This window comes from Condylostylus longicornis, unplaced genomic scaffold (assembly GCF_029603195.1).
Source record: "Condylostylus longicornis isolate FDR11 unplaced genomic scaffold, ASM2960319v2 ptg000031l, whole genome shotgun sequence".
In the NCBI taxonomy this organism is placed as follows: Eukaryota; Metazoa; Arthropoda; class Insecta; order Diptera; family Dolichopodidae; genus Condylostylus; species Condylostylus longicornis.
In genome coordinates this window covers 1,801,659-1,814,580 of record NW_026578000.1, presented here as the reverse complement: position 1 = coordinate 1,814,580, position 12,922 = coordinate 1,801,659, and the positions used below count along the sequence as shown (strand labels likewise).

The 12,922-nt window shown below is 29.3% G+C and overlaps 5 protein-coding genes across 5 annotated transcripts; 3 read left to right on the top strand and 2 right to left on the bottom strand.

Annotated features, from left to right (window-relative positions):
- Window positions 1-90: 90 nt before the first annotated feature.
- LOC129608208 (leucine-rich PPR motif-containing protein, mitochondrial) lies at window positions 91-5,150 on the top strand. The gene is made up of 7 exons (XM_055519564.1): window positions 91-306; window positions 681-1,206; window positions 1,271-2,267; window positions 2,334-3,053; window positions 3,106-3,690; window positions 3,758-4,435; window positions 4,497-5,150. Exons 1-7 carry the CDS (start codon window positions 170-172, stop codon window positions 5,027-5,029), a joined length of 4,176 nt encoding a protein of 1,391 aa, XP_055375539.1. The 5' UTR covers window positions 91-169; the 3' UTR covers window positions 5,030-5,150.
- Window positions 5,151-5,267: 117 nt separating this feature from the next.
- On the bottom strand, window positions 5,268-6,304 carry LOC129608512 (barrier-to-autointegration factor). Its single transcript, XM_055520045.1, has 2 exons — window positions 6,059-6,304; window positions 5,268-5,737 (listed from the first exon to the last, which is right to left on the bottom strand). The coding sequence occupies exons 1-2, from the start codon at window positions 6,182-6,184 to the stop codon at window positions 5,591-5,593; spliced, it is 273 nt and encodes a 90-aa protein (XP_055376020.1). The 5' UTR covers window positions 6,185-6,304; the 3' UTR covers window positions 5,268-5,590.
- A 1,032-nt stretch (window positions 6,305-7,336) lies between these two features.
- LOC129608267 (probable ribosome production factor 1) lies at window positions 7,337-8,621 on the top strand. The gene has a single exon (XM_055519661.1). It carries the CDS (start codon window positions 7,462-7,464, stop codon window positions 8,560-8,562), a length of 1,101 nt encoding a protein of 366 aa, XP_055375636.1. The 5' UTR covers window positions 7,337-7,461; the 3' UTR covers window positions 8,563-8,621.
- Window positions 8,615-10,405, bottom strand: LOC129608266 (cyclin-L1). The gene has a single exon (XM_055519660.1). It carries the CDS (start codon window positions 10,242-10,244, stop codon window positions 8,898-8,900), a length of 1,347 nt encoding a protein of 448 aa, XP_055375635.1. The 5' UTR covers window positions 10,245-10,405; the 3' UTR covers window positions 8,615-8,897.
- Window positions 10,406-10,862: 457 nt separating this feature from the next.
- On the top strand, window positions 10,863-12,862 carry LOC129608358 (syntaxin-5). Its single transcript, XM_055519837.1, has 2 exons — window positions 10,863-11,779; window positions 11,837-12,862. The coding sequence occupies exons 1-2, from the start codon at window positions 11,197-11,199 to the stop codon at window positions 12,574-12,576; spliced, it is 1,323 nt and encodes a 440-aa protein (XP_055375812.1). The 5' UTR covers window positions 10,863-11,196; the 3' UTR covers window positions 12,577-12,862.
- The last annotated feature ends 60 nt before the right edge of the window (window positions 12,863-12,922 follow it).

The following is a 12,922-nucleotide window of genomic DNA, read 5'->3' as shown; positions in this document are numbered from 1 at the left end:
AATTATTGGCAATACTGTTCTAATTTTTTTCAGAATTTGTCTCACATTTTCTGGAATGTCAAAAACACAAGTTATGATCATAATCTGAAAAGAATCAAATACTATTGAGTATTGAGTTAAGTGCCGGAAAAAAGTTTCAAAAGGAAAACCAAAACAAGAATTTCTTAAAATGGCATCAATTTTGAGGACAGGTAAATTCGTCAGATACTTTGCTGGTTTTACAAGGAATATTGTATTCAACAGCATTAGAGAAACGGAAAATAACTTAATTCAGAATACCCAATGCATTTGTGGAAATTTCACCAGGTAATCACGCATTGTTTTTTACACAGTAAATTTTAATTTAAATCTTACGCAACTTAAATTTTCAACTTACATTTTTTTGAACTAGTTAATTTTACATTTTTATTAGATTACATTTACATATACTTTAAATTAAGTAAGCACTCACATTTATCTTATTATGAAAAAGTAACCTATTAAAAATAAAGTAAAAAAATTGAATAACCATAAATTTTCGAAACACGTTTAATAATATGTATTCAAAATTTATGAAATACCAAAAGTAAATAAATATTAATTTTACTTTATTATTTTAAGTTAATTAATTTCATGTCAGTAGTTATTACCCATTGCGTAATTAAATATTTAATTTTGTATTTTAATAAATAATATTTTAGTAACTATTCGATTTCAACTTCATCTAAAGCTGATCAAACTCTTGAAAGATCATTAAAAAGATTGGATAATGATGTAAGACGTATCGGAAGAATATCCCGTAGGGATATCGAAGAGGTTTTAGAAGAGATTCGTAGTCAAAAGTCGGCAACAAGCTCACAGTCTTTATTGATAATAAGATGTTGTGGTAATTTAGTACCTGAAGAATTACCGGAAGTACGTACATCGCTTGTACAGGAAATTTGGAAAACTTTGAATATGCTGAAAGTGCCCATGGATATTTCTCATTACAATGCACTATTAAGAGTGTATTTAGAAAATGAACATCAATTTTCACCAACCGATTTCTTAGCAGATCTTGAATCAAAAGGAATAGAACCAAATAGGGTAACTTATCAACGTTTAATATCCCGTTTTTGTCAACAAGGAGATATCGAGGGCGCAACAAGAATTTTGGAGTATATGCGCGAAAAGAATTTACCTGTAAATGAAAATGTTTTTAATGCATTGATTTTGGGTCACTCACAGGTAAGTTATATTTAAATTTAAAATTGTTTCTTTTTTGTTTTTTGATTGATTTTTTTCTTTGTAGGCTAATGATATGGAATCTGCATCTGGAATTTTAACTGTAATGAAACAGGCTGGTCTTGAACCCAGTGCGGATACATATACAATTTTATTGTGTTGCTATGCAAAACGCGGGGATATTGATACGATTCTCAAAATTATGGATGACTGTGATGCAAAAGAAATGTATTTATTAGACAAAGATTATCTTGATGTAATCTATGCTTTGTCGGTGAATGGATTTGCCAGCAAAGTAGATCCTGTTTTAGAAAAAATACGGAAGTCAGCTGGATATAATCAAGATGCAATTAGCGTAATTTTAAGATTGGTCAACAAGGGTATTGAAGATGTGGCATTTAAAATTTTGAAGACTATGCCGCGTGGGACGAAGTCGAATGGGGAACTAAATGATACGGGCAACTTCTTTGTCCGTCAGTTAGTAAAAGCTGAAAGACCTATTGAAAACATTATAAAAATTTGCAAAGAAATGACTGATGCCAATCTGAATTCAAAAGCTTTATTAATAGCGGCAGAAGCTAGTCTTGAGTGTGAAAAAACGGCACTGCCATTGTTGAAAGAAATGAAAAGTAAAGGATTTCCAATTAGACAACATTATTTCTGGCCTTTAATTTGCTCAAGCGAGCCAAACGCAATATCTAAAGTTTTAAAAGACATGCAAAATGATTTCGAAATAGTTCCAAATGCTGAAACTATCCGCGAGTATGTTATACCGAATTTAAAAGAAAATAACTACGAAAGTATAGTTGCCATATTAAGAAACGCAGGAGTATCACCCGCAACAGCTGCTTCGTCAGCTGCATTTAATGCATTGCAAAAAAATAATATGAAGGACACTGTCACAATTATGCAAAACTCTAAAGCATTTTATTCACCAGCACTATTCAGAAAACCACTCATCAGTGCTTTGGGACGAACTCAAGATTTTGATTCATATGTAAAAATTGTGCGAGAGATATATGACAGTATTCAGAGATTAGAAAACTTAAATGCCGCTAGTCAATGTAATTAAATATACCGTCCTCAAAATGAATATTATTAATAATTAATATCTATTATTTCACTTTTAGATGACGAAGTAACTGAAGGAGAAGTTGTTAATGATTCTGAAGAGAAGCCAGATGCTGCCAAAACATTGCTAAGTAAGCAGATCAATACGTTAGGCAACATTGTTATGGATGCAGTAGTTTACTTTAAAACTAACCGCGTCGAACCGGTAACTAAAATTTTAGAAGGTCTTGTCGAACAAGGCCTGTCAATTAGCAATCAATACGCAGAAAAAATTCAGGAACGTTTAGGAGAACAAATGACTGCAGAAATTTCAGATTTGTTAGGGAAATTGAGTTCGGGAGACTTAGAGCCAATTGAAGTGATAAAACAAAATCGAAAAGGATCAAAGTTAGAAAATATGCCACTTGATCAATTAGAACGATTTATTGAGAATGTAGAAGCAAAAGGGGAAAATGCTAATAATTTAAAAAGGGCCTTGTTGTTAAATAGTATAAAAACAAAAGATTTATTAAAAATCGAAAAAATAGTAACAAAATTGGAAAATGAAAAATATCCTATTGGAAATGGTATTTACGCAATGATAATCGATTTGAATTGTCAAAACGGGAATCTTTCTGCTGCTTTAGAATTGTACGAAAAACTTCGTAGTAAAGAGCCTGATTTCACGTTAGATAACATAAAGGTAATCAAAATAGCAGAACTGATGGTTAAAGAAAACAAATTTGAAGAAGCTGTTGAATTTGTTAAAAAAAATAAAAAAGATAATTTACCCGAAGAACGTAAGTAAAGGTAAAGATTATAATTTCTTATTGTAACTCAATGTAATTTTAGCCTCTTTTAATTATACAACAACTTGCTGGAGATTACTAAATCATTTGGCAGAACAAGGGGAGGTTGAAAAATTGCAGAAATTTTTTGAAACTTTAGTAGAAAGCAATTACATTGTACCAAATAATGTACTTCTTGGGCCTTTAATTAAAGTCCACTTAGTTAAAAATGACGTTAAGAAGGCTATTGAAGTATTTGAAATCGTTTGTACTAAATATAAGACTACCCCATGGAAAAATGAATTGGCATGTCGTCTTATTCAAGTAGAAGATGCGCAAAATTTACAAAGATTAACAGATTTGAGCACAAGCATTCATGGAGAGGTCAACAGTTTGTATGATTTAGTATTTTCATTTGTAGAATGTGGTAGAATTCGGCAAGCGAGGAAAATTCTCGAAACTCCTGGATTGAGAAATAGACCACAGCGTATCAACTCGGCTTGTGAACGTTATCATCAAGAAGGTATGGTTCAACCGTTAGAAGGACTTGTAGAAGCAACAAAAGATTTAAATCATATTGATAGAAATAACATATTCTACAATCTATTACTAAGCTATTGCAAAGAAGATCAACCAGAAAAAGCTCTAGGTATATATACAAAAGAAATAAAATAAAAAACATTTATTATCTGTTTACGTTATAAATTTATTAATAGGATTATGGACAAAAATGCAAGAAGAAGACATCACACCTTCGGATCAGTTTTTGTTAAAGCTTGCTGACTTTTTGAAAAGCAAAAATGTAGAAATACCATTTGTTGTTCCTTCAACCAAAGCAAAAACTAACACATCTACTTCTCAAGCAACATCTGCAACCAAAACACAGGAACAAAAAAATGAAATTACTTCTACCCACCAAAAGATGCGACAAGCTCTCAAATCTAAAAATATTGATGAAGCTCTAAAATTTTCAAAAGAAGTATCAAATGATAAATTAACTATTGCCGACAAATCTTACTTAATCGAATTACTTTGCCAATCTGATCGCCTCAATGAGGCAAATAAATGTGTAGAGGAAATGCTTGAATCTAAGCAATATCCACTTGTTAGGATCTTTAAGTTTTACTTAAATAAGCTGGCAAATAGTGGGGATATTGTAATGATGGATAAAATTAGTCAATATCTCGATAATGAAGCAAAAAAAATGGTGTCGTTCGACAACAGATATTGCCATGCAAATATAAAATCTGGTAAAACTGAACAATACTTAAATAAATTGAAACAAGATTTAGAATCTGCTCAAAATGATCAAGAAATAGCTAAAGTAGCTGAAAAATTTCCACGTGGGGGAGCTTCAGGAATCTTAGAATCACATCCAGAGTTAATTGAGAAATGTAATTTAATTTTTTTAAGCATATTACACATAAAATTTTAAATCTATTTTTATAATTCTAGTTAAAGAAGTTGCGGCAGCTTATGCTAACAAAAATATTTTGGGTCCTATGAATGTTCTTTGGGTTCACTATTTTGCAAACGATAACGAAACCAAAGCGCAAGAAATTTGGGATAAATATTTAAAATCGTCTCCAAGATTAATGTTTCAAAGAATTCTCCAAATTGCTCGTGAGAAGCAAGATGAAAGTGTAATAGATAAATTAGTTTTAAAATTAAAAGAGAGTAAAGTATCAGAAGGCGCTCTTGGAAATGCTTATAGTTGTTATTTAGATATTTTAAGTACAAAAGAAAAGTATGACGAAGCTTTGGAAGTATTAAAAACTAAAATTCTGGCAGATGTATGTTTGGAGAATATAAATAAAACAGCTTTAAATAGATTAAAAACTGGTATAGAAGCAAGTGGAAAAAAATTTCCGTATGATATACCAAAGAGATCCCCTCATAATGATGATACTTCATCATCAAGTTCAAGTAGTTCTAGCTCCAGTGATGAAGAAGCAGATAAATCAAAAAAATCTACTAAATTGGGCTAGTTTTGTCAAAACCTTTTTAAATTAGTTTTTTTTTTTTTTTATAAATATGTTTAAGCATTTTGTTGTGAAAAGTATTGAAAAAGTTGTATTTAGCAAAAAAGAAATATAAAAATTAAAACAACTTGTGTTTGTTTCGTAAGTGGTTCAAATTATTATATAAGTGGTTATGATTTACCTAATACCTAATGAAACAGAAAATAAGAAACATGGACGTAATATACATATATAAAATTTTTTACTTTAGTTTTATTAGACACTTATTAAAGATAGAGGTACAAAAGTTATAATTTTACAATTAAATTTTAAAAAATTGCTACAAATTAAAGCTATTGACAATGTATGCGTTAATTTTGTCTAAAAATAAAATTTTTTGTTCTTTTTTAAAAAAATACTATTAACTAACGAGATTTGTAACATAAATGAATTAAGTGAAATTGAACTTCTTTAACATAAATTGACGAATCATTCATTAAATTTGTCTTATTTTTTTGAGTTTTACATATTAAAATTTAATATTAGTTTATAGTTAGTTACATTTATTAATATTACAATCTTTGATATTTACAAGAACTCCTCACACCAATCATTTAAACATTGATAACAATCTGATGCTTGTTTTGAACTGGCATTACAAATGTCCTTCATCCATTCTCGAAAAAGTTCTTCATCCTTTTTTAAAATTAAATATTGGCCTAAAACTGTATAAGCCTACAAAATCAAATTTTTTTTTTTTTGTTAACATTATTTTTGAAGTGAGAGGTGATTTTTGACTAGCATTTTTTTTTTAATTTAAACTTAGGCTTGGGAATTATCTAGAACGACAATCTACCATATTTAAAATAACCGTTACGTCATTAAAAAAAATGCCAATCAATTGAATCATCCTCTACGAGCTTTTTTATTTTTTATCTAAATAAACCGGCAACAATTTCACAATTTCTTTGTCTCGTTAAGTTCCTTACATAAATCTTTTCTTGACATACTTATTGTACGTAAAATGTTTTTTTTTTATGAAAAATCATATATTACCTTATCAAACCCTGCAGCTTCTAAGCGACTTCCCAAAGTTTCACCAATACCGGCCAACTCTGTAACCCTTTTATCTCCCATAGGTTCAGCTACAAAATTCTTATGTTTTTGGGAAGTTCCAGACATATTTGATTATTTTAAATATAATTTAAGATTTCAGAATACAAAAATATATTTTATATTTGTTAAAAGACGCTTTTCAAGACACTACAAACACGCGAAAAACAATTCAACTTCTGTTTCTGAATGAAGATTAACGTAAGCAACTCTTGAAAAACAATTTTGACATTTGCAAAATACGAGTAAAGCAACATTTTGAAATATTTTGAGTACAACCACAAATGTGCTGTTCACATTCTCTAAATTTTATCATTTGTTTTTCTGTTTTTTTTAGAGTTAAAAATTCTTGCTCTTTTTTTCGATCAGAATATGATGAGATTGCGCTTATTGTACTCATTTTAAAAAAAAAATTCAGATTTCTAAAAGCTCATAATATTATTTTGATACCAACACTATTTTTTTCGTTTCACAACTTTTGACTTTTCCAGATTACAAAATTTCTTCATTTGATCAGAGCATGCTCTGAAAACTATATTTGAGTTAAATTTACATCCCAGTTAATTAATTTCAGTAAATTTGAATTTTCGATTATTTACGATTCCATTCATAGCTTTAATCTAACAATGCAAACAAGAAACGTTAGGTGAAATGACATTTTGAAACTTTTAAGTTTTCAGTACATTGTTTAGTTTATTGTAGATTTGTATTCCATATAGATATAACAACGTTCCAATAACATTGTTTAAATGTAATGCAGATCAAGCGTCAAACTCTTGTAAAATAAAAACTGGCATGTTTGCGAAGAAAACTTTAGTCTAACTGAACTTTCACATAGGTAAGTTACTGGCAAAAAAATTAATATAACAGTTTTTCATCGGCAAAATGACAAAATTCAGTTTTTAACGGAAGATTAATTTGTAATAAAAAAATTAAAAATTAGTTGCGGTTTATATTAATTATTTTTTTTAATTCATCAAGTTATAAAGTTACTAGTAATCTGACAAATTGAAATATTTCCGTATATTCGGTAATTTTTGTAATCATGTAGCAATTTTCTTCTCAAGTATTTCCCTATGTAAACGCTCTGTAATATACGTACTTGTCAAGCCGAACAAAACGACATCTAAAACATAACATTGTAACTAAACCTTTATAGAGTTCAGTGTCAAAAATATAAAAACACGTGATTGTTTTGACATTACCAATAACTATCAAAAGTGAAGTACATTTAACGCTTTTAGTACAAAGTCTCTAATAAAAATTTAAAAGTTAAAATAAATGAATTATAATTATTATAATTAATTATATTAATAGATTTAAAACGATAAGCCGGTAGATACAACATGGAAAGCGAAAACGATGAACATGAACAAGACTACGAAGAGGATGATTCAAGAGATGAAGAAATTGAAGACAATGATTCAAGAGACGAAGAAATTGAAGATAACGATTCAAGAGGTGAAGAAATCGATGAGAATGATTCAAGGAATGAAGAAAATGAAGAGAATGATGAAGGTTCTTCAGAAAATAGGGTGAAGCTTCCAGTTATCAATCCTCTAGCATATATTAAAAATAAGAAAAAACGTGAAGAATTGTACAAGAAGCTTAAACAACAAAAATCAAAAGAAAAACGGCAAGCTCGTAAACGTCGTGAAAAAATAAAAACTACTAGCAATCCTGGACACACTATTGAAAGTCTGAGGGAAACTGATCAAACCAATATAACTGAACTAAATGATTTAGAAAATGAAGAACTGCAAAAGGAATTAGATTTAGATGAATTCAGTTCCTACTTCGCTGCAAGATACACGCCGAAAATATTTTTAACATTTTCTAATAACCCAACAACAAAGACAAGAAAATTTGGCATAGAGCTTGCAAGAGTAGTACCCAATTGTTTGGTCAAATTAAGAAATCGTTTTTCAGTAAAAAGAATCGTTAAAAGTGCTATTAAGGAGGAATTTACAGATGTTCTTGTAGTAAATGAAAATCGTCATAGGCCAAATGGTCTGTTAGTAATTCACTTGCCCGACGGGCCTACATTTCATTTTAAAGTTAGCAATGTAAAACTTACTAAAGATATTAAGCGTGATCATAGGGAAATCACAAAACATCGACCAGAAGTGATATTGACTAATTTTACAACAAAACTTGGTTTAACTGTTGGTAGAATGTTTGGATCTTTATTTAACCACGATCCGCAGTTTAAAGGAAGAAGGGTTGCAACTTTCCACAATCAGCGAGATTTCATATTTTTTAGGCACCATCGATATGAGTTTAGCAAAGATGGGAAAAAAGCTAAACTTCGAGAATTAGGGCCCAGGTTTACCCTTAAATTAAGATCTATCCAGGATGGAACATTTAATAGTAAAACTGGAGACTACACTTGGATCATAACAAATAAACGGCATGCTATGGAAGGTCGCAGAAGGTTTTATTTATGATATGTTCATAAAAAACTTTTAGCCCAATAAAAATAAAATTAAGCGTATTTTTTACATTATATTTTTGCTGCATTTTTATTTAATTTTAAAAAATAAATGTTTCCATCTTGTAATAGTAAAGAACACATTGTTCTTAAATAAGCATTAAGAAATTTTGTTTTTAAAAGTTGGTATGCAGGTTCTTACCTACCTACCTAACTAGTAAAATATAAATCTATATTATTGTTTTAGTTAACGCAAAACGTTATACCTACATACTTACAAACAATGCTTTTTTATAATTATTACATTTTAAAATACACTTGTGTATACTATTGTTGACATAAAGTATAAAATCAACGCTTTCTATCTCTAGACCGATCTCTATGTTTGCCGCTGTGATGACTACTTCTACTCGATGAATAACTTTCATGTTTTGAAGAGCGAAATTCTTTTCCTTTGCGTCTAAATTCCTTTTCTCTTTCTTTAGCACCACTCACTTGATCTCGTTCTCTAAAAATACGGGATCTGTTGCGTTGCTTAGAATGCGGTGATGATGATGGTGATAAAGATCTTGAATAGTGTCTTGATTTTTTCTTGTTTCGAGATTTTTTGAATGAACGTTTGTAATCATCGGAAACTGAAGCTGATTTAGATTTGGATCTTGAACGGGACCTTGACCTTGAACGACTTCCTGATCTTGATTCTGGAGTTTTTGATTTTGAATGTTTTAATTTAGTTTTAGTTTCTGTTTGTGTTGGTAATGGTAAAGCTCTTTGAATAAAACCACCCCAAGCATTGTGGGATCCATTGTTACGATCAACAGTTGTTACAGCAGGTGGTGTATTTTGTTCTTTTGTTTTGTTTCTTGATTCCATGTACTTTTTTTTTAATTTATCAACAACTTCGTTTAATTTTTCAACATTAGGCTTTTGTCTCTTATAAAGTTCTTCAACACGGTAACAAATATCAATTATGTCACTCTCACTAACTTTAAAAATTCCAAACCAAGGTGGATTGTTGGGCAATGGAATGTCAAGTCGCCTTGCTGTTAAATAAATACATGCACAAGCTATTGTTTCGGGTTGATATCTCATGAAAACATCTGTACGAAGTGAATCATTCATGTAATTCCATGCCATTTGCATAAGATCTTTATGCTTTTCATAACCAAGAACTTGTAAGTACATCACAATTAATTTATGGGGATGTTTAACATGAACGCAAAATCCTAATTCTTTTAGAATTCGTCGTTCAGCTTTAATGACCTGATTCTTCATATTAGTATATGTTTCATCAAGTATCATTGGTAAAATATCTTTTTGGGCTCGAACTTGTTTGATGTGATGAATCACATTAATAACATCCCTGATTCGACGGGGAGCCTCTTCAATTTTCGATGCCAAACAAAGAGAACTCATTGCTGCTGTTTCCATATTATGTCGTACAAAACTTTTTGAGTAATAAAAGCGTTGAAATAATATTTGACCAGTAGCCATTGCTACTTGTGGAAGTCGTAGTAAGATACCAGCTGATTGTATTAATTCGCATCCCAAAATTCTTAAATCTTTTTCTGTCTCTTTGTCCAACCCATCTAATCCAGATGGGGTTTCTTCCAATTTTTCCTCAGGTAGTAAACTATTTTCTAAAGTCAATACTATTTTATTATATATTCTTGGATATGACTGTTTCGACTCCCCCATAATAGATTTTTGAAAATTTATTCTATATGTCCTTTTTAGGTAATATCCTACTTATATGAAATATTATCATCAGTAGCTTCTTTCTGAATATTAAATTTGTAAAATTTTTTGTTTTGCACAGAGAAATATAAACAGCCAAAAATTTGATTATGCATATGCTTATTTCATTTATTTTTGACAAACGTTTGGTAATGTAAATACGTCAATTCTTACGGGTTCGTTTAGAAAAACATCGTAATCGTATGTCATATAGCAGAGAAATATCGTAAATTCTGAACTGTGCTCCTATTTTACACTTCTTATAAGAATGACTGACCTAGTCATTTCCCACAAAAATTATATTCCATTCATTAAAATTAAGAAAAGTTATGAACTCTTATTAATTTAGAAATTTAGATATTTTGAACTTTGTATGTGTGTTTCACGAGCTTTTTTACAAAAATTAACAGGGTTTAACATCTGATATTCAAATTCAAATTATCACTAAAATACAATTATGATAATCACTTACAAAGTATTATAATAACCATTGAATAGACTACGTAATTCTAAGTTGTCTGTTTGGCAGTTTAATTGCACAATTTGAACGTCAAATCTTTGTGTTATTGGTGAGCTGGAATGAAACTTTTCTTTATAATTTTTACAACATATATCTTAAATTTATACAAGAAACGAACTTAATGTTGCAACAAATTAAATCAATAATAAAATCGAATAAACAGCATTAGTAATTCTTTAAAATTAATTAATTGATTTGCAAAAATAAATAAAATTAGTTCTCATGTAAATTATAACACGTACGAAAATTGTGAACATTTATTACGATAAATATTTAATATAATTCAACTGGATATAAAATATCAAAATTATTTCTGAAAATATTGTAAAATTGAAATAAGTATACATAATAGAAAGGATAATATTGTAATTATGCTTTCTTTTGTGATATGAGATGCATAGACGTCGTCATTTTAATTCTGAGTCGGACGAAACAAATTTAACAACAGCTATTGTTGTTGATGAAATTTCGAACGATAACAATTTAAACCATAAACAAAATCCTGACCAATATATAGAAGAAGATAAATATTCGAAAACTTGGAATTTTCGTAATTTATCAAATCGTATTCAAATTACGTCTGGAAACGCATTTAGATCTTGGATCCCATCTGTTGTTAATTTTGATCCAAGCAGCGTAACAGCAGCAGTAAAAACTGCTGTAATTGGTAATCCACAAAACTCTTTTGAAAACAGTGAAAATTTAAACCACGTTAATTCGAGTAGAGATTTATATTTGGAAGAAGAAGAAGAGTTTGATAAAAGTTCCGTAGAAGTTATGGCATCGCGAGATAGAACTGGAGAATTTGGCAATGCCATCAGATTATTACAAAGCAGAAATATATCAAGAGCTGTTAATATAAAAGATCCTAAGAAAGCCAAACAAATTCAAAGTTATTCTGAGTTTATGATGGTAGCGAAATATGTTGGAAAAAATATAGCAAGTACATATGCAAAATTAGAGAAACTCACCCTCTGTAAGTATTTCATTAGTTAACTTGTATTTTTAATTAATAATTTGTTTGCAATTTTAGTGGCTAAAAAGAAAAGCCTTTTTGATGATAGACCACAAGAAATTCAAGAATTAACTTACATTATTAAAGGTGATTTAAATGCTTTAAATCAACAAATTGCAAAGTTACAAGATATTTCAAAGGATCAACGTCGATCTGTAAATGGCAAACATTTGTTATCACATTCCTCAAATATGGTTTTAGCCTTACAGTCTAAATTAGCTTCAATGAGTACAGACTTCAAACAGATTTTAGAAGTTCGCACTGAAAATTTGAAGCAACAAAAAACTCGTCGTGATCAATTTGTTCAAAATACTGCTCCTTTAAGGCAAATTGTGTCTCCCCAGGTAACAAAAAATGGTGGTAGTTTATTGTTGGCTGATGAACAGAATAATCAAGTTAGTATTGATATGTCCAATGATGAAACAAAAGCATTAATACCACAACAGAGACAGGAAATGCTACTTTATGATGAAACTGATAATTACTTACAGCAAAGAGCTGAAACAATGCAAAATATTGAAAGCACTATAGTTGAGTTAGGTGGCATTTTTCAACAATTAGCTCATATGGTAAAGGAACAAGAAGAAATTGTGGAACGTATTGATACAAATATAATTGATGCTGAATTAAATATTGAAGCAGCTCATGGAGAAATTTTAAAATATTTTCAGAATGTGTCTAAAAATCGTTGGTTAATGATTAAAATATTTGGTGTATTAATATTCTTTTTTGTATTCTTTGTTGCGTTTTTGAGTTAAAATTTATAATCAAAATATTTTAATTGTTTTTAAAATCTTTATTAAATTACATACATATATAAAGAATCTGTAGTTACAAATTTTTATTTAATCTTCACATTAAAAATTTTATTTAAAGATTAGGTTAACTAATTTTTTGTTTTGCAAAAATGTATTATATAAGTAATTTGTGCTTTCATTCATGTTTATTCAAAAATTTTTAAAATATAGTTAAAAAAAAATTTTTGTGATAAAAATATTGTAAAATTTTCAGGGTAATGAAAAATAAAGATTATTTAGGACATAATATTTTATTTGATCAGTTTTATTAGAAATTAATTTTCGTTTTGTGATTCTAAGGATTCAA